Source organism: Desmodus rotundus, chromosome 10 (genome assembly GCF_022682495.2).
Source record: "Desmodus rotundus isolate HL8 chromosome 10, HLdesRot8A.1, whole genome shotgun sequence".
Classification (NCBI taxonomy): Eukaryota; Metazoa; Chordata; class Mammalia; order Chiroptera; family Phyllostomidae; genus Desmodus; species Desmodus rotundus.
Genome location: NC_071396.1, coordinates 111,129,217 through 111,153,505, shown reverse-complemented (window position 1 = coordinate 111,153,505; position 24,289 = coordinate 111,129,217). Strand labels below are relative to the sequence as shown.

General features: G+C 50.1%; 1 protein-coding gene across 2 annotated transcripts in view; it reads right to left on the bottom strand.

Annotated features, from left to right (window-relative positions):
- ZNF407 (zinc finger protein 407) overlaps nt 1-24,289 on the bottom strand; it is a 311,190-nt gene that overhangs the window by 113,926 nt on the left and 172,975 nt on the right. For both annotated transcript variants that reach the window (XM_024580703.3, XM_053913458.1), the window contains 2 exons: nt 5,129-5,295; nt 1,757-1,840 (listed from right to left, as the gene is read on the bottom strand). In XM_024580703.3, the coding sequence (XP_024436471.2) occupies nt 1,757-1,840; nt 5,129-5,295 (251 nt within the window). The remainder of the gene's footprint in view (nt 1-1,756; nt 1,841-5,128; nt 5,296-24,289) is intronic.

Here is a 24,289-nt window from a genome sequence, read left to right as displayed (position 1 = left end):
CAGATTTCCACTGCGCCACACAATGCTGGCCTTGGGGGAAAAGCTGCATGTCACTTAGATTTCAGAAATGCAGGGTCTTAAGCTAAGGGCGTAGACTGGACTGTGCTCAGTTGTTTGGCTGAAGCAAACAGTCTCCAGAGCTGGCTTTGGTATTAAGGAATCACGTGTGGTTTGTGCACAGTGGCAGACAAGTGCCAAAAAGACGGATGCCTCTGTCTGGGAGACACTGTCCGGTACGGGAGTAAGTTAAAAGCAGGGTAACAAGGAGCCTCTGGACCTGACGTCAAGTAGAAAGCTACCTGCTTGGCTGGCCCTGATCAAGCCCTGTAAATGCCCGCGATCACAGCGTGACTGTCCCCGTGGTGGTCGAGCGGGAGTGCCCCATGCTGGCAAAGGTGGCACACACGAGCAAACGTGTCCTGGCCCCGGGGTGTGACCAGGCGTCAACAGGGACGCTTCAATGGCAACACTCAGGCACTGGTAAGCTGAGAACAGTGAGACTCGAGACCCACCAGGGACACACTGCACAGCCACATGCTGCCAGCTCCTGCAGGACAGGAGGAGGGTGACGTCCCCCACACCTCTCCCGCGCCCTTCAGCCGGACCTTTTACATCGCCGGGCTAACAACGCATGACCGCAGGCCACGACTGGAGACTCTCCATACACTGCTACGTGTGCAGAGTTAAGTCCGTGTTTCCAGCACTCCGCTCAACACCGGAGATCCTCTGTGGCTCCGTAACGACTCTTGTCCCAGAGGGACGTGTGAAGCACAGGAGCTCCAGAAGGGAAAGGCGTGGCCAGTGCGGATTTTCAGTGGCCTTACCAACTCCAAAAAGGGCATCGCAGGCACCTGGAGTTAACTCCTAACCATCTAGAATCAAAATGTGCCACAAATGTGCCCAACTCAGCCCCTCTCCTGGTACCTTAAGCTCAACGTTTTGTTACAAATTGTGTTACCACATGACTTAGCATCTAAACTAGGTCACCTCTGAGAGTAAAAAGTGGTTCTATTGATAACTGGAAGGGACGATGCCAGCACAGCACTCACGTAGGCACATAAAGTGCAGAACTGCTAAAACAATCACTTACGGAATCCGTTACCGTGCACCAAGTAGGCAAACGGTTGTCACAAGTGTTCAACAGTTCCCACCCGGCAGGGCTCCTAACCGAGGCATCGCTTCGTTGCGTCGAAGCACAAGCGTGCACGTCGTGGGAACAAACCCCTCCATGGACACACGCCCTATGCCGCCCTCTCCGTCGCTATCCACGCTTAAGAGCAAAAACGACTGAAAAGTGATGGCCTCAAACCACTTCCACTTGTTAAAACTCACAGAGCGATTGCTGGGCAGGGCCTTAGGTGGTTAGGCAGGTGAGAAAGAGGTGGGCCTGGAGGCTGCAGAAGGTGGGGAGCAGCTGTGGGCAGGGAGCAAGGTGGATGGATGAGAGGCAGATGGGCTGAGAGGGTGGGCCTGAGAGGAAGGCCGTGGACCCTGGCCCCGCCTGTGAGGTCCAGGCAGAGCCGGCTTCTGTGAAGAGCCTGGTGTATCTGCTCTGGAGGCCCAACTCTCCTCCCTCCTGGTCATCATGAATTCACAGAGGACCCCGACCCATGTGCAGTGGCCTGGTTTTTAACATGAAAAGGGGTGAGCTGAGACCTCACGAGAGTCAACCAGAGCCTTCAGCGGGCCCCCAAGCACAGGGCTGCTAGGCCAGGGAGGAGCCCAGAGCGCGGGGCCAGAGGTCGGGCGCACTCACCTGTGTGCTGCCGGCGGTGCTTGGTGAGGGCGTGCCGCGTCCCGCCCGCGAAGCCGCAGAGGTCGCACAGGAACGACTTCTCGCCTGTTGCGACAACAAACACATGAGGGACTGCGGAGGTCACAGATCATTAAAACATATCTATCAAGGCTTTCAGGGTTACTAATTCCTCCAATCAAATGTTTCCATGTAAATATGTCAAATGGGAATGAAATTACCACTGCGGTTTATTGACTGTGATAAAATCTGAAAAGCACCACTGAACATAATTACATACTTGTCAGACCCATAAAAATTAGCTTTATTATCAATGGAATGGTTTTGTACAACTTCATTTCTGGTGGATGTCTTCCAGATGGGGCTGCTTTATGCACTTGAACAGTTTTTATGCATATCCTGATTTTTTACAATTCCCATACATCTGGCCTTTCTGAACTGAGTAAAGATTGCTTGGAATAGTTAATATACAGTATATATGATTCTGCTTAAATAAAACCTATTGAATTGTCTAACTACTGGAGGATATTGAATTGGTTTTACCTGACTCTATCAGGGTCTTCTTTAATAACTTCCTACTTAATAACGTGAATTAAATGGTCTCCGTGAACACACAGAGGATCCCGAGTAACGATAAAATCTCCATTGCTCAGTACCCACAGCAGTTCAATGCTGTCGATGCTGCTCAAACTTTCACGGCACAGAACAGGAAGTCGCGGGCGCTAAAGAAACGGCGCACACACTCCTCCCATTCATCTGCAAGGGTAACTCGGGACCGGAAGCTCTGCAACAATTAGGCAGACTCGGGGCTTGCTAAATGTGTGTACGCACTCACTGTGAGAGCATTTCTGCACAAGCCAACGTCCGCCCGACTTGCTATATGCGGTCTATCCCTCCACACAGCGTATTCAGACCGTAAGTGCAGGCAAGCCAGGCAGCAGGCCCCACAAGGCTCACGAGGCAGGGCCGGTGAGAATAAAAACTCTAACCTTGGAGGGAGTCGGTGACAGTAGACAATGGCTTTCCAAAAATGAAATCAATCACCTCTACCTCTCTTTATCCCCTGCACTCATTTAGATGTTTTAATGCAACACGTCTTCAGGGTCCGAGTCAGCCTGCTTCGCTCCCACCATGTGGCTGCATCAGAGCAGAGCCCTGGCTTCCGGGGTTGGGAGGCATGGAATGCCTCCAGAAGCTCACAAAAACAGTGCCTATGACAAGGCAGAGCAACGCGGGGAGTCAAGAAGGCCTTCCCGTCAGGAGCACGACTAGCTCTTCTAGCTTTAGTGAACATGCATTAATAAAGAGAGCTCTACCCAAGTTACGTTTCATCTTACTTCACACGGGTATGTTAGCACATTCCTTATTACCATCTACACAATAAAGCTAATTTAAACATCTACCTATCTCTACTTTCCTATCTTAGGGTTAAGTTTATTTCTGGACATCACTGTTTCAATACAGAAGAAAGGAATAGAGTAGATGGGCTGTGAAGAATAAAGTGTAATTATAATCACTCATTTAATCATTTAATCAATTAGAAATATAAATCTTCCTAACAAGCTGTATTATCAATTAAGTAACACTGAACGTAGACTTTTCTGAATCCCCAAAGATAATTTACTCGTTAATGCTAACATACTATTGTTCTCCATGGTTCGTCCCTCACCGCCGTCTGGTGGGCATGAAGCCCAGGCACGTGTGCCGGCGCGCACACACACGCATGCACACTCACGCACACACGCACACCTGGCAGTGTGTGGCAGCGGACACGACGCTGGAGTGTCTCATCTGCTCCCAACCCTAGTGGAGAACGACCCGTCTCTCTCCCTGGTGAAGGCTGCACCCGGCTTCGTTCTTGTCAAATGTAAGCACCCCCCACACAGGAACCTCCTTCTGACGGGGGCTCTTCCCTGGTGCGTGTGCTGTGCGCGCACTCAGTCCGGTGCCCTGCCCGGCTGAACGTCTGCACCGGCACAGAGGCAACGCTGCGTTTCTGTGGGACTTGGTTCTGCGCACGTCGGTGACCTTGGGCTCTGATGTGCAGGCTTTTATTCAGCACGCGGGTCTGCAGCGTCTTATGTGTAAGTTCACCGTGGTGGCTTGACGCGTCTGTCACACTATGTTCAATTTTCACTTACCGAGTTTTTTTTTTTTTTTTTTGAGGGGCAGGGGGCCTAGCGTTGGAGAGTGGGCAACAGAGTATTTTTCAAAACAAAAATTTTAAGAGAAAAACTGAATGTAATTATCTCACTCTGTGTGAAGGGGGTTCATGTAACATGCCATATTTACATGATAGCAGAGATACAGAAGGAGACTTTTCTTAACAACTTGAATTAGTTTCACATGTGCCATTTTGCATTCAAATGTACAAAGACATGGAAACCAATCCCTTATTTTCTATTAGAAAACAGCCACTGTCCCCTATCTCTCATTATGGTGCAGACTACAAGACCTAACAACAAAAATCCATATTATTGATCCAGCCAAGTCTCCACAATTATTCTTCAGAAGGAAACGCCGACGATAAATTACATCTGCACTGGCTTTTCATCTGCTGTTCGATGTAAGTGATCTCTCAGGGCAGGCTGGAGACCTTAAATCGTCAACGCCCTTGTCAGGGGAGCTAAGGAGGCCCGGGCGTCCACACACAGCTCCCGAAGAACTTGGAACCTATAATTTCTAACAATAATACAGGGTTTCTTGGCAATCAGAAGAACATTTGGGAGTGCTGATTAAAATTTACTTTCTTCCTTGAAATACGATCCTTTCTGAGAGGTGTGAAGAGAAGGACCCCCAAAACACCAGGCAGCTCTCAGTGCCACAGCTCTGGGGCGGGAGGAAGCACCTGGAGGGAGTCGGGGGTCCCGTCCTCAGGTAACGAAAACAAGCCGTAAACGCTGGGCACGCAGCGAGCCGCGCCGCACACAGGTGCACACTGGGTGCTGCTCTCCATCAGTGTGTTCAAATTCCATGTGGTCTTTAAATGTTTTGATATAAAGTGTACATGAATTTGTACTTTTTAAATACATTACTATCTAAAATTTTATAGTGGCTGAGCTCAGATGAGTCTGTATAAATTATCAAAAATTCTTAAATCAGAGAGCACTCACCTCTTAGGAGAAATATTGGATTAAAAACATGTTAAATGGTACATAAAATCAAGGTTTAATACTGGTCAGAAATATGATGGTGCCAAGTGTGAGTAACAAAAGGCAGGGTGAGCGTGTTCTCCTGCACGACCGCCATGGAGATCACACCTAAACAGGTGTGCTTCACCATGCACACAGGTGCGACGGACTCGAGCCCCTGCAGAGGAAACGCGCTGCGCCGAAGCCCGTGCACGTGCAGCGCACGGCCCCTGGTGGCCCGCACCTGTGTGGGTCCTGTAGTGGTCCTTCATGGCCGAGGCCGTGAGGAAGGAGTAGTGGCACGTGGGCCAGGTGCACTTGAAGGGCTTCTCTCCCGTGTGCAGCTTCATGTGGTTGTTCAGGGCCCACTTCTCGGTGAAACTTCTGTCGCACAAGTGGCACGTGAACTTCCTGCAGGGAGGGGAGAAGACACGATGTCAGCGCGGCGCCCCCGGCCCCCGAAGGCAGCAGGCCGGAGCCCCGCGGCGCGGCGGGCGCGGGGGAACTGCGGGCCTGGTCTGTCATGTCTGTATAACCAGGCATTGATTTTGCTGTCGAGGCCTGGCACTTCAGCCATTTATTCTCTGCTTTGCGGTTGGGCCCAACGGGTTTGAAAAATTCTGTTACAGTCCAGTCACCCCTGAGGCAAATGTGAGAATAGATTTCACCTGCACGGGCCGACGCCACTTATCCAGGGCACGGGCTGTCAGAGCAGAGGCTAAATGAAAAGCCGTCCACACTAAACTGCTCAGACAGCCCCCGTCTGCTGGCCCCGCTGCCGCTGGGTGGGAGCCCAAGCACCAGGACCGCAGGGCAGCCGCCCGCACCGAGCCCCGGGGCAGGGGTCCCTGGGGCGCTCCTGCACCAGGGGTCCTTCTGAGCCACCACGGGGCTGCCTAAAAAGATGACTTTGATGAGAATAAACATAAAATTACAACCCTTAGTCAAATAAGCCCTTGAGAAAAATAAACCTCAATTATTTTCTACATGAAAAAAAAGCCTGAAAATAACAGTGCAGCGCTCACACGGGACAGTGTCTCAGCCCCACAGCCCACTGGAGGCAAAGACGCCTCCACTGCTCACGGCAGCACGACCCACAGACAAAACACTGATGTTCCCTCTGGTTAAGCTGCTGTCTCTTTTCACTTGCTTCGTTCTGAAACCATTGCTAAAATTTGCTTTTTATTTCCAATACAATGGAGGTTAAAGCCATCCCTGTACCTAATAAAGCAGTGTCCAGCTAATTAATTCAGCATAATGAACAGTCAAATAAAAGCAAATTAAAACCCAATATTCAAAATTAAAATATTTTAGTAAGTTGATAAGCACTATGCCACAAAAGAGGAACTACAGCAGCTTGATTTGACTATCATAATTGGTCTATACATTTAGCAAGTTAATACAATTAAAAATAGGGTCACAGTATCTGTTTTAAATTATGATATAGACAGGGAGGTGTGAGGAGGACGCATCCTCGGCAGAAAGGCCTCACCGTGACTTTACAGACTTCCTTCATCTCATCAGGGTAGACGGAGCACCCCCAGATCCAAATAATTAACGTCCTCATTCTGGGGCGGATGTGGATTATTTTAACCAGATTAATCATTCGGAGTTTCACAAATTCCTATTGATCAAGTTATGGAATTACCTTTTATAAAAACTACTCTTAATTTGCTATCTGTATTTGTATTTTTATAACATTAGATCTTAAATGCAACAGAAGTAAAAATTTCTACATATTTCAGAACTGTCACATAAAATATCTTAAGTGGTTCATTAATATTAAAATTGCCAATTAATATATCTATAAATTGTGAGACACTGTATTTACATCCACTGACTCAGACTGACTTTGAAATTACTATATCTTGTGATCACTGCTTACTGGTACTAGAAAATGACAAACATAACTAAATACTTTGAAATGCACTGTAAAAAAATATCATATCCGTATATCTCTTTGACGGGTCTTCATGCATTTAACATTTCAAAACCATGACAGGGATCTTATTTCCAAGATAAATTCCCCTATCTACTTATTTCTTCGTGTATTTATTGTGGATCTAACCTTCTCCTACAAGAAATAAATAAGGAGGTTAAGTAGATGCTATCTTTTAACAAATAGTTTCTCCAGACTGTATTACAACTTTATGAATGACAAAATAAATCCCTCATTTTTAAATCTACCATGATGTACATTTAACAAAATTACATCTATGAAACCTCAATATATGTACTCTATTATTCATACGTAATAAAAATGTTAAACCAGAGCTTAGTGCCTGTCATGAAATGACAAAAGCCAGATAACAAAGGACTGAGGCCACCACTCGACTTTCAGGAAACCTCGAGTGTTTTCCAGCTGCTTCACGGAGGCCGGCTTGTGGGCCGGTGACCAGCGTAAGGAGTCCGTGTGGAGACGAAGACCTTCATCCGGGGGGCACTTCCTGGGACCCCACCCGCATGGGGTCTCGGGTTCTGCCCACGAGCTCCTCTGTCCCTGCGGCAGCATGTCGCAGGGAACCTGAGCTACCCCGCAGTGCTGCAGGGCCGTGCAGGCCTGAGGACAGGGGTCAGCGGAGGGCCTGCGCGCCAGCCCTACCCAAGGCGCTGAGCTGCACAGCGGAGACGAAGAGGGATGAGGGCCCGAGCTGGCCCTTAGCAAAACCGCAGGCCGGTAAAGGAGAAAGACCATTCACAAAAATAACCTCAACACCAAAGAAAAGAGAAGGAAAAGAAAAGAGAAGGAAAGAAAAAGAATTAAAATGCCATCAAAGGTTTAAAAGAAGCAGCTGTTCTTGGCCAGGGCAGGTAAGGGAAGGCTTCCCAGAGGCGGTGAGGCCAGAGGAGGGAGGCCAGGCAGAAGGGCAAGGCCAGGCCCTGCACGTGTGGGCCATGCAGTGCAGGGGGCCGCAGTGCCACTCCCCACAGTCTGGGGCCACCTGGAGGAACGCACAGGGGGCGAGGCTGTGCCTTGATGGGTCTCTGACGGCGGCTGGGGCCACCCCGACTGCCCGGGCTCTTGCTTCTCATGCCACGGGGCTTTCCCTGCCGGCTCAGCGTTTGTGTGCATTTTACCCAGTGGGACCACTTCAGTTGACTGCGCAGCAAGTGACAGAGCTGCCTCCTGCCAGCAAGATGCATGTTCCCAGATGACAACCACGGTTTCCACATTTGGTTCAGGTACTTTCTTTGGTATCCTAAACATTTTATTGAGTAAATCACTTCTCAATTTTTTAAACACCTACAATTTAAATTACAAAGACAGAAAACACGTGACAGGCCACTGCACAGCTGTGACTGACGTGCCGAGGAGACGGCCGTCTCTGCGGAGAGGAGCTGGGCCCAGACCACTCCCAGGCCGTCCCTAATCGGACTAGTCCGTACGTTTAATAAGCAGTTCAAAACTCCACATAGTGCCCTAAGACATGTAATGAAAAGGGCAGCCTGTCACCGTCCCTCTCCTCAGGCTTCACAAGGCGTTTCCACCAGATACAAAGAGATCTTTAAAGGTTTCAGAAGGAAAGAGATCACAAGCAGAAGCGATCCAAACGATCCCAGACTTCTCAGCAGTGTGGAATCCGACCCAGTGCAGGCGGGATTTGGGACTCCTGAGTAAGCGACGTTAAGTCACACTGTCTGCAGTGTCCACTGAGTGGGGCGCCCCCCCCAGTCCCTGGTGTCCAGGGACTGAGGTGTCAAAGCGGCTAAGACTCAGTAAAGGACCAACAGTTAAGAGGTTCCCTGGAAGCGTCACCTCATGTGCTGGGGAGGTGGCTCCCACGCCGGGGCCCCCCAGCAATGAGTGGCACCTGGCGTCCCGCCCGCACACGGCGCTCAGTTCCTGCAGACGTGTGCCCTGGTTCATGGCACCTCATCTTGGGAAAACCCACAAAGCCCCCTAAACCAACCCCGGAGCACTGCTCCAGTCTCTCGCTGTGTCTGCAGGAGGTCTCTCCATTCACTGCACGTGCACCAGGCCGTCGGCAGCACCCCACGGGGAAGAGCCATGATGTGCACTCCCAGAGTCGAGGTGAAAACCCACCCTCTAGACGCAGCATTCGGAGAGGACACTAAACACCCTGACTGGCAGATGCAGGAGAAGACCCAGAGATTCTCACATGGGTGTCTGCGGGCACGGCGCACACGGGGCTACGGGACGGGGCTGGGGGGCTGCGTGAGTGACAGCACTGCCTGCACAGGCGAGTGTGCTTGAGAGAGGCTCTGTGGGGCCACTGCTTGTTCTGGACGGGCTGACGGGCAGACAAGTAATGTGGAAATACAGAACTCGTTCTGGGAGCTGCGTCCTCGACGGTATCTTCCCACGTGACTACAGAAGCCAAGAGCCCTAACAGAAGATCTGTACTTACCTTCTCAAATTACACTTTAATATTATTCAACATTTAAAAGTCCTGCCAGTTGGGTTATTCATTCCACTTACTGGTAACTTAACAAGAAATCAGCTGTTATTCCACGTACACACGAAGGTAAGTATACTTTGGTGCTCTGGCACTTTCTGACCCTCTATATTTAAAATGTTGTAAGATGTGTCACCAGTCTGCTTTTATGTTCTTTCTTCTCCTCAGCTCAGAATGCCATTGCTTTAGCAATGCTTGTTCAGCTGTGACTGTCCTGTCCTTCCTCCCGGAAAGCACACACAGGGAGACACCAGCACAAGCACAGGCGTGTGCGACAGTCACCCCCGACAAAGCGCAGATTGCCCGACTCAGGGGTAAATCAGTAGCGGGTTTCATCATGCAATGGGACGTCATCATGGAGGCCCGAGGAACCGACTAGGGCTACACGTGTCACTGTACAGCGACATCACTCACACATATAACTGCATCGGACAAGTATGGTACACAACTGTACCACCGACAGCAACTTTTTCAAGGAAAGGAACGCAGCTGGACACAAGCGTACAGAGTCCGCACGCAGAGACGTCCCGGCCAACAGCACCTGTGGGTGCGGCTGCCTCAGAGAAGAGGGCGCCGGCGTGCCTGCAGGGCGGTGCTCACCACAGCTGTGCAGTTTTGTCTGTCTGAAGAAGGCATCTGAAGTGGATGTGGCCACGTGTTAGCATCTTCCAGTGTCTTTCCGTTGGCTTTGACATTTTTACAAATTCAAGATGGATATTTTAATTAAACAATCAAACAGTGTTTCCCACCTTCTGCCCAGGACACCCTGGACAAGCCTGGTCAAACTAATAGACCATACAAACTCACACCTGCAAGCGCCAGTGAGCCAGGCGCGGCATAAATGAAATTTCAATAACTAAGCTAAATTTTGTCAAAATATTAAATAATCGTGTAGCTGCTATCTTTCAGAACTGGGAAATGAAGGTGTCAACTGATCCAAACCTGTTATTGTAAGACCGAACTGGTGCTCGAAGTGGAACTGGCAGGCATCGCTCGCTGGTCTTGATGAGCAGACAGAACGCAGAACCGTGGAAACCACGCGAGGAGTGTATGGTTCCCAGCCAACGTTCGTTCCAACAGCTCTAAGCTACTCAGACGGTGCCAGGGCAGGGTTTCTTTGGAATAGCAGCCTCTTTGTTAATTATTGTAACTTAATAAGGATGCAATGCTACCCTAAGAGACGAAATGAAAACAGAACAAGATGAGGACTGTGCCCAGTAGGGCCGCCATATGCATTTCTGCTGAGCGGCCAATATAGCTCAGGAACACTCACTTTCGCACACAAAGAAACACACCAACAGGCATTTCCAGACAACGAGTCAAGAGCAACTATAAAGCTCAACTAGTTCCCGCGCGTATCTTAGGCTGGAGAGGTGCCCAAAGGACAACAAAGCGAAGCAAAGAGGGTGGAGAGCTGCTGCTGACAACCAATGCCGCGTCTGCTCCCCAGAACTGGGAGGGGCCTGGACTGATTCTGGCCTGGGCCAGAGTCCAGTAAAAATACCCAATGCTGCTTTCGGAGTTAAACTACTTATTCATGCAAAAAAGGCACTAAGTCCATGTTAGACGCCCCAGCATTATTCCACAGTAGTCCTGTTCACCACTTTCTATGAGACTTCAAAGTAGTACGTACATGTTTAAACAAAATACGCAACCTTACACTGCATGGAAAGTAAGAGCCCCTCACTGTTTTCTTTAGTTGAAAAATGGAAAAGATACACTCACAGCTACATACTACCTATGAAGACACTCACGGTCCCTTTGGCCATTTTCTTCCAAATATATGTGTGCGTGTGCACACGTGTGAGTCTGAAGTCACAAGAAACTCTGACTCGGTGAAGGGACTTATATCCTGAAACCAAAACTACCCCATGCAAACCCTGATATCCAGATTAGTTAAATTAGGCCAGGCTCTGAGAGAAGCCTGCTTCCAATTACACACAAAACTGGGGTGTGACTTACGTCAAGAAGCTGCACAGACGTAAGATTAGGAAGGTCTCACTGACCAAATGTGACTCCTCAGGCCCAAGTGTGGCTGGCTGCAAGGGAAGCTGGCACATCCCCCGAGGCTCTCCCAGGGCACAAGGGAGCCTGCTACTTAAGCCAAGAGCCTGGATGCATTTTTGCCCTGAACAGGTGATAATTAGCCTAATTAACAGGCTATATCCTTGTTAACTAGCTGGAACAGAAATCTGACCTTGCTCACGCCAAAGCCTGTCACTTTAAAACCTCTTAACGTACCACTCGGATTTTAATTGCTGTGAAATATATTTTTGGCCCTTTCAATTCGATCCAAAGGTTGAAAACCTTCCGTCAAGATCACTTCTGGGAGAAGCACTGGGCATAATAATAATCCCACAATGACTTTGGCAACTAAGAACCAAGAGAATGGCTCGTTCTGAAGACACGCATTCAAAGACCACAAGGGCTACACCCCCAAAATCTGGACTCATCCTTCAGAACCTCACTCCCATGATATCCCTCCTTGTCAGAGAAAGACCCCAGACTTGGCCCTGCCCCAGGCCACCTGGCCAGGTCTGGTTGGAATGTTCGCCCAGCCACAGCAACTGCTGTGTCTTGTCCTCACCGCCACACGTTGTCTGGGACAGGGGTGGGAAAGGCTCTGTGCAAGGACAGCAAGTATTTTCTACTTGATGGGCCAGTTGGTGGCCGAGGCAACCTGCCTTTGTAGCACAGGCAGAAGTAGCCCCAGACAGCCCCAGGAACCAGTGTGGCTGTGCCAACAAAACTTTATTCACAGAAACACACGGTGGGCCAGGTCTGACCTGCAGGGCCTACCTGCCAACCCCTCACTTGCACGACAGGCCACACACCCATCTCACGCCCCCCAAAGCTCCCTGACCCCTGCAGGGCAAAGAGCAGAGTCCAGCGTGGCTGGGAAACAGAGGTCTGCTCAGCCTCGTCTCTCAGGGGATGAGCAGCAGTTTTGACCCGACATAGTCTGTGTGTCCAGAGGGGCTTCCAGAGGCCCATGTGAGAGCACAGGTGGGAGGAGCCACACTACGCGTACAGCCCAGGCAGCCCCCTTCCAGCTGCCCCTCCCTTTCACGTGAACTGCAGAGCAGGGAGCCTCGGAAAGCAGGTAGCCGTGGCTGACCGTGGAAGTCAAGTCCTGGGGAGCGAGACACAGTAAATTGCCACAGGCCAACAGTCCGAACTAAGTGGAATGTTACTGCTTTGGACTAGGCAAGAAAACACTGCAGTAGCAGTTACAAACGAAGGACTAATATTGTTCTAAAACTACGCGAAGAGAGTTTCTGTTAAATCACTGTTTTTGCTGATATAAATAACTTGAGGTAAAATGACAAAATGCATTTCAAACCCATTTATATCTTCACCCCAAGTACCTTGACCGATGTCCAGTCCTGGACGTTTATGACACACCTAATACCTTCAGATTACGAAAGTTCACTGTTCCTAAATCAATTTAAGAAGTGTGCACTGGGACCTACTGTGTGCCTGGCGGGATCCACACCACGCACACACCCACCAGTAATCAAGAGGCCCCCAAAGGGAGCCAATGGCCCACGAGCAGCAGCGAAGCCCCTGGAGCACAGGGCACCGCAGTGCGTCGGACCCTTAAACAAAGCTTGAAGAGACGTGTAGAGAGAGCACCAGCGACTGGAGAATGAAATGGTTGGGAAATCTTTCCGATGAGGTTCGGGTGCGTCCGAAAGCACAGCACAGACACCAGGAACGAGGAGGCAGTAGGCGAGGACAAGCTTGGAGGTGGAGACGGGCAGAGGCGATGGGGGGCAGGGGCGGTGAGCGTGCTGCGTAGAGGGAGAGGTAAAGCTGCCTCATTCAGAGAGAATTGGATTAACACGGCCTGAGAACTAGATAGAAAGAGGTGGCCTTGGAAGGAGGAGAGGAGCCGTCTACTCTTCACCTTCCTTCCCCGGCCCACGTCCCTTCAGTGCTCGCTCTGCACAGGTATTTGATTGCAGTTTTCTAAGGAGCTGAATGGGGTTTATCGTTCAGGAATGTCCGTGACCAAACAGATGCAGCACACACACATACAAGACACACGTGTGTACATGCCTGGAAGGAAACCCACCGAAGGCATGTCCGCATCCAAGATCGACGACGAACTCCTGTTCACGCGGCCCAGCAGTGCACGGACTCCCAGAGAGCACGCCAGCTGCGCCTAGACCACCCTGCCCCCAGCGATGCACCTGCCGGGGCCAGGGCAGCATGACTTCAGAGAGCTGAGGCCTGAGGTGGGCTCCCTCATGCATGTGGCGATGGGACACCTTTGACTAAGGGTTCAGGTGACACTCTCACAAGGTACAGCAGTAGAATGACTTGGTTAACAAACACAAATAAGACAGATCTCACCAATAAGACCGAAACCCAGGCTTGTCGAGGAGGAAGCACTGGTTTAAAAAACCAAATACGACATCAGCTAAAGTACTTTTCTTCAAAGCTTTAGCACGTGGAAATGAAACATAACGGGTATTTTGACGGGAGCAGAGTACGGAGGAAACCCTGTCCTGATGCAGACAACCTGTCACAGTCCAACCCTCCCAACGGGCTCCCACCGAAGGGACGGGTCACGTGAGCTCTTCACAGGGCACTGCCACGACCTGGAGCCAGTGCGACTTCCTGGGGGCTATGCACTCAGGGCAGGAAAACCCGGCACGTGTGGGTGGAACAGATGCCCCCTGCCCCGGCTAACAACCAGTAGATGCGTGTAAGCAATGCAGCTCAGCTCCCTGCGCGCCGCGGGTCCGAAAATTACATCTGGGGCCAGGCGCCCATGGCGCCGGGGAAGAGGGTAGTGCCTGGCACGGACAGTGCTCTGGCCGCAGCAGAACCATGCAGCTTTCACTGCGGGGCGTGTTCACATCGACATGTCTAGAACACTGGCACAGGACAGCTCCTCGCTCGGCACCTGTCGCGGTCAGTGTCTTCTACCCACACCGAGTCAGGGGCGTCATCGCTTCACAGCAGTTTGGAGCGGCACTGAGGCGGCCGTCCTCTGCCACTCGGGCTCTGGGCTGGCTGTCCCCGTCAGCCCCCATCTCCAATAAAGACCGCTCGGAGTTGTCAATGAGCCACAGGCGTGGCTGGTCGTAAGGGGCCTGGGCTGTCCCCGTGACACCGGAGCCTGACGCGTCAACCCTGCAGCCCTGGCAGAGCCCCTCACTGACACCAGTGACTCCCTGCTCTGACCGTGAGCATAAGCTACGAGACAGGGGACTGTCACTATTGATCTAAACTGTCACTTCACACAGGACTCCAGTATACAGTAGGTGAAACTGGAATGAAGAAAATATCTCTGTACCCAAGAAATTTATATTCACCTGGAATACACACTGCACACTCTCCCTACAGTATGTTCCTGTTAGTACTGAAACGCGCCCCCTAGGCCCACACGGCTGCCCACTAGCCAACACAGCCTGTCTGCGATCGATCCTGCAGGTCCCTACCTCTCTCTACGGAGACAGAATTTCCAGACACCTGCCCACCTGAGCCAGACGCAGAAAGGGCTGCCCGGGCTGCTGGAGACCGTGTGATTTGCAGGCTGGGAAGGAGCCTTTCCAAACCTAGGCACTGCCTCATCTCAGCCTGTGTCGCCGTCTTGGCCCCCCAGCGTGACAGGATGACCTAGGGGACCATTTGAGCACAAGGTAAGATGAACCGGGGGCTGAGACCTATCGCTCCGTAGCCTCAGAGTCCAGGACAAAACGACCCTGCCTGAGACCTCAGCCTGGCGCGCCACCATTACAGCTCGCCACCAGGGCACGTGCCGTGGGCCGTGGTGCCCTGGAGCCTCACCAACACGCAGGGGGAGTTCAGAGGGCGGGTCCGTGTGGGCACTGGAGCGCCTGACGTGGCTCAGGGCTGGCTTCAGATTGTGACGTTCTGACCTCCATGTGTGTAGAAAGGTCAGCTTGCAAGGGATATGATTTGTTCCTTTCCAAATCATAAGTCAAGGGAAAGCGCTAAAATTACATTAACGTAGGAAACAAATTTTTGAGGGTCGTAAAGCTGCTGTGACGCAACTGAGGGTGAGTTGTTGATAAAGTACAAGCAGGCTCTTCACCGTTTCCCACGCTGTCGGCTGTGTGATGGGTACGGAGCAACCCACCTGAAACGTGAGTGAGGCTGGGGAGCACGTGCACACCTGAGGTTTACCAGGCCAGGAAAAATCCCTGTCAGTGCAGGGAAAACCAACTAATGCAGCTTCCTTTCAGCTCCAAGAAGCATCATTTAGTGTAAAACTTGGGTGTGTGCAGCTGTGGATTCCTCTTTCCACAAAATAGATGAGCAAGTTTCATCCACTTCTCATACATCCTAAATTTTTTGAAAAGTTAAATTCAGATAGGCATCTATAAACACTGCATATAGATCATTGATACTAATTTCCAATCTTCAACACGTCCAACAAAAGACTAAGGGATAACACTCTCATTTATTCCATCCCTTCCAGCATTGAAATATTAAACTGAACCTCTTTCTAATACAATTAAGTGCTGGAGAGAAAGCCACTGGCAGGGAGCACATGGGCAGTGGAGCGCAGCTGAACCCGGCAGAAGGACCGTGTGGGGAGGTCGGAGCGCAGAGCTGGCTGATGCCTCCAGGAGGAGGCAAACAACAAGAGAGACTTTCTGGTTATGGGCTGGGAAAGAACAGACGTGGAAGTCAGAGCGTTTGCCACCCTCTCTGTTGTTACCAACTTTCCATGGAAGACGTCGGACAGAAACACACAGACATGGTCTGCCCGAAGGCGCTGATGACGAGGGAGAGCCCGCACAGTCAGGGCCCCCTGACCCCACACCTCCCCCCCAACTCAGCCTCCTTGTGGCCCCCGCTGAGCCCCACAGGCTCCAGCTGCAGGACGCCTGCCAGACGTCACGCCTCCTGAGATGCTCACATGGAGCCTGTCCTCAGTCGAGTCTGATGCGCCTGCCCCCCCCTCGGGCGTCCCCCACCACCTTTGGGACCTGCGATGCACCACAGCAGCGCTCCATTTCGCTGTGTGGCCAGTTTCAGCAGCGGTGCACATGGCCTTTAGTTTCACTCGGCGACACTCCCCCCACGCTGACGTGCGGGCTCCTGACAGCAGAGTGAGTGCCAGCTCGGCTACTGCCCGCTCCGGGGGCCCAGGACCGTGGCCGGACGCAGAAGGCAGCTAGGAAATTGTTGTTCTATTCATGGACTGATTAAACATTGTAAAGGAACTAAATCTACAGAATTAATATGCACTTACCAAAAAACACACACATCACACACACGTAAATGGAAAACAGCTGGGACGGAGTTGCACAGGCTGTGGACAGGAGTTACCTTGGGTGGAAAGCAGGCCAAGAAGACTGGACGGGGAGGAAGGGTGATTCCGGAGAAAGAAACTTCCCCTCAGTGCTGTATATGCTGCAGCATTAAAAACATTTACACACACACATTCTGCCTTTAAATATTATACACCTGTACAAGCAAACAGAATTTGGAAAGTTGTAAGTTCAGATAAAAAAATTTCAATTTCTCCTCCAGAATACAATTTTATGTACAGATTTTGGTTATGTATCCACATTCAGGAAATCATTACTATTCACAGCGAGCAAATAATGTAATAACACAGGGTGTTTTTAAAATAAAAAATGAAAAAAAGAGTGCTGAATATATCACATGTAAAAGTCAATGAAATACATCCGTACAAACAGCAGGGAAAGGCAACTTAATGAACTAGAGAAGCTTCCCGTTGGACGTAAGTGTCCAGCAGTTGCCGACACAGTGGGCCACTCGCCCCTGGCACTCTGTGAGACATGGTGCATTCCAGCCGTCCCCTGCACGCGTGCAGGAACCAAGCTGACCACAGTGCTGTCCGTCCAGGGCGCGCTGTCTGTCCTTTCAGCTGAAAGCTGACCTCTAGTGATTTCCTGTCTGCCTCCATGCAGTCATGGGGTGCAGGACGGCACCAAGGCAGTCCCATGGGGGCCTCACGAAAACCAGCGTGTTAGTACGGTGGCTGGGAGCACACTAAACACTTGGGTTTTACACGGACAGACCCACAGCGTCAGTCCGATAGAGCAGTGTGCCTGCTGCCACACACAGACGGCGGCTTCCTCCCAGGGCTAGCATCTGACTGCAGGAACAGGCCGTCCCCACCACTCCGGAAGGTGGATGGTCTGTCTCAGTGTAACGTCCAGGCTCGGACTATCGGACTCTCCGTCTCGCACACCAGGCTGATCAACATCGGGCCACTTACTGGGGGTCTAATCGAGTTTTCTCCGGGCCTCACTCCGGGCCGTGTAAAGTGCAGGGGGCCCAACGCGCAGGGCAAGGAGGACTTTGAAACGGCGTCCGATGACTGCTCCTAAGGCGTCTACGCAAGGCTAAGTCATCTCAGCACACCTGTGTGTGGGGGTCTAGTCCTCACCTTTGAAATGATTCCAAAACACATAACGACTTTTTAGAGCTAATGGCTCTATTTGTAAAATTAAATATAAAATATGATCACAAAAAATTTACGTGTTACTATTTTTACGGCTGCTGTGTTTCTAATCACTATTCCGTATTTCTGTCAACGAAACGCAGCACCAGTGACCTGCACCTCCATAGAAAAGCACATCGCAGAGCTGGACTCACGTTGAAAGTCACCTGCCAGGTGTTACCCTTCCTGCCCCCACCACGAAATCCAAAACGGAATTTACAGCATGCACACACTAGTGAGTGTTGATGGACCTGAAAATAGGGCTTAACATTTACTTTGGCAGCAACAGGAACACGAGACAAAAATGTTCATCAATAAATGGTGTCTGTGCACACGCTACGAGCTTGCGGAAAGCGAGTGGTCCTGTATCTTGGTCTCTTAAATGACGGCAGTAGTAGCAGTAACAACAACGTTAACACCGAGGTTCCGCAGTTTACCGAAAGCTCAGTTACAAGTTCTCCTGGGCGAATTTATTTTATAATTACATGCTCTCGAAAAATACAAGCACGAGGTTTTCATACAAAAGTGGCCTGGCTGATTAAGACAAATGAATTTCCTTTTAATAAAGAAAAAATGAGGCAGTCGTCATTTTAAAGGCAGAACTGCAGAGCTTATCTCGATTGTTAGGACACCATTTGTTTCTTAACGGTTTTCCTGCGCCTGACGCTACTTGGGAGCTGTTGCAAGGGGGAAAAGTCCAGTCTCTCCACCACTATTAATTAAACGAATGTCTCTTGGACACCCAGTGTGGGCCAGACTCCATCCTGTGTTCCAGAAACACACAAAGATAAACAGGGCGCAGGCTTCCACCTGCAAGGGATGCGGGATCTGATCAGAGAGACAAGCAAACACAGAAATTGTATTTCAAGGTGGTGTCTTATCTTTTCACAGATGACTACATTTTTTAGATCCAACTGGAAGTCTTCTCCACCATCAGTCTCATCCTCAGGACGGTGGTCTGTACGGCCCGTCCCAGGCTTTCCCAGCAAAGGGTTTCGCCACCCCTCCACCCCACCACCACCCTCCTAACTCCTACAGGACCCATTTCGAGTGGGATCGGCGACTGTCGGCGGCACACACACCTCGCCTGCCTGCCCAGGACGACAGAGGTGCCCTGTACTCTCCTCCGCCCTCACAGGGCAGTTCTGCACTCGCTGTGTGCGCTCTCACACATTCAATACTGACGCTTAGCTTAAAACACCTCGTTGCCGAGTACCGCATGCGCCTCGTCTTTGTCGTCTGTTCTGGACACCGGCACTCGTGGCCGGGCATGGAAACACCTCTGGGGCCCTGCAGGGCATGGCTCCCCACCAGGGCCACCATCAGAGCCCTGCACACTAGACCATCTCAGCAGCTCGGCTGTGACGTCTTCACATTCACACCCAGACATGCCGCGGGGAAGGCGCTGCCGCAGGTGGGCTCTGACGGACCTCAGAAACGCCCACGTCACTGCTGCTACTTCACTGTGGCCCACTCCCCAGGGCGGCGCACTGCGGAGCACAGCAAGCACTCCTCCGCACAGCCTGAGTGCCTATGGAACAGGCCAAGAGTTACTGCAGCAAATAACTTGTTCTGCTCAGGGTCTGTTAATAACGTATCTCGTTGTTGTTCGGACACGGAAATTTTTTAAAAAGACAAAAATAAGGGCAAAAATAGAAGAGCCTGAAATCTGTGACGTATTGCATTCCCCCCAGATTTCCTTCGTGGGCAGCTACACGGTTTTCTCTGCACCTTTTAAGTCATGCACACGGCCAGTGATGCTGAAATTGCTAATTAAAAAACTGGGACCAATAAGCAAGAGAGGGTGACTGAGCGAGTGCGCAGACAGACAGGACACTGCTGCCTGTGAGGTCACCGAGGACGGGCACCGCAGCCCCAGGCAGGGCCGGAGGCGAACACGCAAGCCCTGCCCACTTCCTCAAAAGCCGTGTCGAGTGCGCGGAACCCATTTAGGAAGGGGCTGCCAAATTCGAACTGCACTCAAGTGTCAGCCAATGAGCAGGTTTTCAGGGTGGGTGGTAGGGCTACCTCTCTGAGTACACAGCAGAGGCCATGAGACCCCCTGAACGTGAAGCCGACCACCACAATCATAAAAACGGGTGAGAGGAGACGGAAAGAAGGAACACGCGGTGCTGCAGGCCTCCTGGGACATCTATACAGGGCGCAAACCACGGAACGATGCCTCTGAAGTCATCATGCGGGCAGCTGGGCGGTGAGCAGCGAGCACTTCTCACCGTTTCTCACACCGGGACTGGAGGGACAAAGAAGGCCAGGGTGCAGGGAGAGCCTCCCGCCAGGCCCACCGCGGCCCCAAGGGCACCAGGGGCCGCGCAGGCCACCCTCCCACAGGGGACTGGCCATTGATGGAAAATGAGGTGAATGCAATTGAGCAGCCGAGTGACATTTACTGTGATGCATGCTCACACTCTTGGAAGAATTCCCTACATGCTGCATTTATTTTTTTAATACGATGATGGCCTGAACTTGTTATCCGTTTGCCATCACAGGAATCAAGAGAATCGAAAGGAAACTCCCTTGATGAGGTTCTGCCTGGGCCCTGCCCAGTACTGGTATCTGCTGGGAACGCCACACATCCACCATGTTGAGAAGCCTCTTTATGTTGGCATATCAAAAAGTTAATATCTATAAAACACTTGTAAAACTTCCTGAGAAGTAAGAACTAGGCCTCAAGAATTACTGACTATACAGCAGAGGTGTGATTACTCCCTAAAAGAACAGCAGATGGAAACTTATTCATAAATCACATTAATCGGTGGTGTCCCAGCCACCGCAGGAAACATGTCGGATCTGTGCATCCAACGTGCCGGTGAGGAGTCGCTGCCACCGTGTGCGAGAAATGCACTGAGCGGTATGCCGCAGCCGGGTCCATCTGTCTGGGGTGCTCTTCTTACAGGGCGGTGAGCCGAGAACCGTTACAGCCACAGTGTAAGCTGGAAGATCTTTACCATTCTTAAATCATTTAAAAATAATGAGAGCTTCAGCCTTCATCTAATTAACGAGTGCCTTCTCGGAATTAGGAAAGCTGCACCATTTAGCCCACGGTTGTTTGGCAAATTGGCTCGGTGGCAGGCACGCGAGCGCGGGGTGGCAGTTGCAGCGGCTCGTTCCTGGCTTCTTATTACTTGAATTATAATTCAATGATCACCTTAGATCATGGGCTATTCATAAATCAGAAGCCTGACATCAGATGAAAAATTGTATTAATATATGAAACTTATTATATAGTACAAACTGCTCTCTTGATAAATTACATTGTTCAAACTTGACAATGATTGCATTTAAAACATTATTCCTGTTTGCTGTTTTACAGACTGAAACCTCTTCATGAAAAATTTACAGCGCTCCTCTGTGTTCGGGAGTCAGAGGGCAACAGCAGCACACGGCAGGCAGGAGCCGTTCTTCAGACCCGCTGGCAGAGCGGAGGACGGGGCGCCCGGCCGGGGGGGGGGGGGGGGGGGGGGGGGGCCCTCGCGGACTCCGAGGGTCTCCGTTCGGCCGCTGCGAAGACCCTAATTGTCCTCAACAGCAGCGGCACAGTAAATAATAAAATTTTAATTTCAGCTTACTAGATTGCTTTCCTCTCCTACATAGGTGTTTCGGAGAAATTTATAGTCGTAAATGTTTCACAGAAATTTACAGCGTGAGGCGAAAATAAAGGGGCAAACCCATGAAGTTTAATTTGAATGGAGGCTGGGCTCCTCAGAAGATGCGCCATGACAAATGCTTCTCGCCAAGGCTGGCTGGGCAACTCGGGCTGCAGTTCCATATTATTTACATTAATTACATGAAGGCGGCTCTGTTAATGGTACATTCTGGTGTGGGTCGCAGCGTGATATGCTAATGATCTAAGAAAAATCTGCATCTCCAATATTTATGATAATTTGTAATAGGAAATAGGGTTGCTTTTATTTCCTTCTCCTCACTGGAATGCAGAAGTCAGTGCAAAGCAGTCGCCGTCGGAGAAGAAAGGAAAAGTTCTAATGGCCAAGACATTGAAGTGTTACACACAAAGGGGAGACTCCTGGTGCGAGGGTGCCGTCACAGCCCCTGACAAAGTGATAACGTGGCCGCTCCATGTGAGGAGTGGAGCCCAAGGAATCGAACGGGAGAGAGAAAGCAGAAACGTAAAGTGTGGCTCCGCTGCCCAGCGCCGCCCGCGCCCAGCACCCTCAGCGAGCAAGCAGACAGGCAGCACTTGGTTCACACTGGGCTGCATTCGTTATATGGAAGGCTATTATGCTAAACGGCATTTCACATTTTTACAAAATCCATCACAACTTTTGAGAAACTTCTGGAAGCATTGGATAATCCCCAAAGATTACATTTGCAAAAACATAATTTATATGTTTTAAATATCAGCATGTTTTATTCATATCATTATTCTCATAAATTATGTCTTTTCTGAGTATGGAAGTTAAAAGACAGAATTGTCCAAAACATCAAAGATGACATACTCAAAAGCCCAGAGCTTTTCAGATTATTAACGTTTAAACCATGCTACCTCTATTTCCCACAGACTGTTGAACAATGTCGACGTGTCTTCTTCTACTGTTCGGACCCGGGTTCTGAATTCCTTCCTGAGAGACAAGCATCGGCAACACTCAGGTATCCCTGGCGCGACGAAGATATGTGTTTGCAAATTAACCACGTCCTTGTGTAATGAAAGTTTGTAGGTAAATGGATCTTATTTCACGTAACGGAACAACAAAAGAATCTTAGCAAAATCCTGTAGGAAGAACACTTGGCCAGTGCTCTGAGCGAAATTGAGAGCCCAGACTCTTATCTACCGGGCACTCACTCGTAACAAGTCACTAATATGTGGGTTTTAAAGCCACCCCTACATATACTAATAGCATGAGTTTCTACGATACACAGTTTTCATTTTAAAAACAGGTAACTACAGGAACAGAATCATAGAAATGGAGATCACATGGAGGGTTATCAACAGGGGAGTGGAAGGGGGAAAGGGGGGGAAAGGTACAGAGAACAAGTAACATAAATGATAGATGGAAAATAGACAGGGGGAGGGTAAAAATAGTGTAGGAAATGTAGAAGCCAAGGAACTTATAAGTATGACCCATGGACATGAACTATAGGGGGGGAATATGGGAGGGAGGGGGTGGGCAGGATGGAGTGGAGTGAGGGGGGGGAATGGGACAACTGTAATAGCATAATCAATAAATATATTAAAAGCTAAAAAAATAAATAAATAAAGTCTTAAAAAATTTAAAAAAAAACAAGTAACTAGGTTTTGTGAAATCCAGAAACTTAGAATATTGAGGAAAACTTGAAGAAGAAATGTCCCTCCAGTCCCGAAGCGGTGCACTCGGGTCTGAACGGCCCACGTGCTGTCTGATGCGCAGAGCCCGGCACGGAGGTCACCTCTGGAGGGACGGCTACGACCAGGGAGAGGCTCGGGGGGTGCTGAGGGCAGAGGCCGTTCTCCGCGTCTCGGGCCCACCGGAGCTGCCTGGGCAGCGCTGTCCCTCACGGCTCCTGCCGCCCCGTTACACGTGGGTGAGAAACGTGTCAGACACATAACACGTGCAGCATCCTGAAGAGATGACTAGCCAATGGATATATAGTTTGTCTTCACAAACACGTAATTAAAAATAAGTTGACGAAAACATAATATCTGAATACATTTTAATACGGATTATTTTTCAAAGTTTTCATGGGAAAATTAATATATGTCTGTGTCATAATAGCTAAAGGTCAGAACTGGCCCATCACCTCATAAGCTAATATTTATGGGAATAAAAAATTATGTTTCTTATAAAATTACCAGTATTCATACAGCAAAAATAAGAATTTTATCAAAATTCATGCATCTCCAAATAGGTACCTCATCATATGCTAATTAGCATAGACATTTCTCAGAGGAAACACTGTAATCAAAGAATTTTAATACCATATAATCTCAAAAATTATCTGATCCAACAGTTATTATACAACTGACAAAACAAAATTAGGAGGGAATCACTCGGGCTGACCCAGTAGAGAGGCCCGGAGGACTGCGCGGGGGTGGGCTCCCCCACTCACCCACCAAGAATGCACAGACCATCAAAATAAACGGCAAGAGCTCTAGAAAGTAAGTGATGAATAAATTCTGCCACGAAACACTTCAAAATGGTCCAACGGGCTCCCTCTGCTATATAAACCCCTCACTAGGGTCTCTAAGAACCGAGACAACCCAGGCCCGGCTCCCCTCTCCAGCGTGATCGGTCACGAGCCCCCTGCTCCCCGAGGAGCGAGAGCAGCAAGCTCTCTGCAGTCCAGACGCGGCTGGAGGCGTCCTCCCCTCCTGTGCAGGACCCGGGCGAGCAAGGCCGGCCCTTCTCAGCCAGAGCCACCGCCAGCCAACACTGCCCATCCTCGGAAACCAGCCACACCTTCTTTTCCTCTTTGGAAACCATGATTGGGCTTAAATTGTGATAATAAATAAATTTGACTAACCCATTAAACTACAAGTCGACCATGAAATGGTTATATAAGAAACAGAAATCTT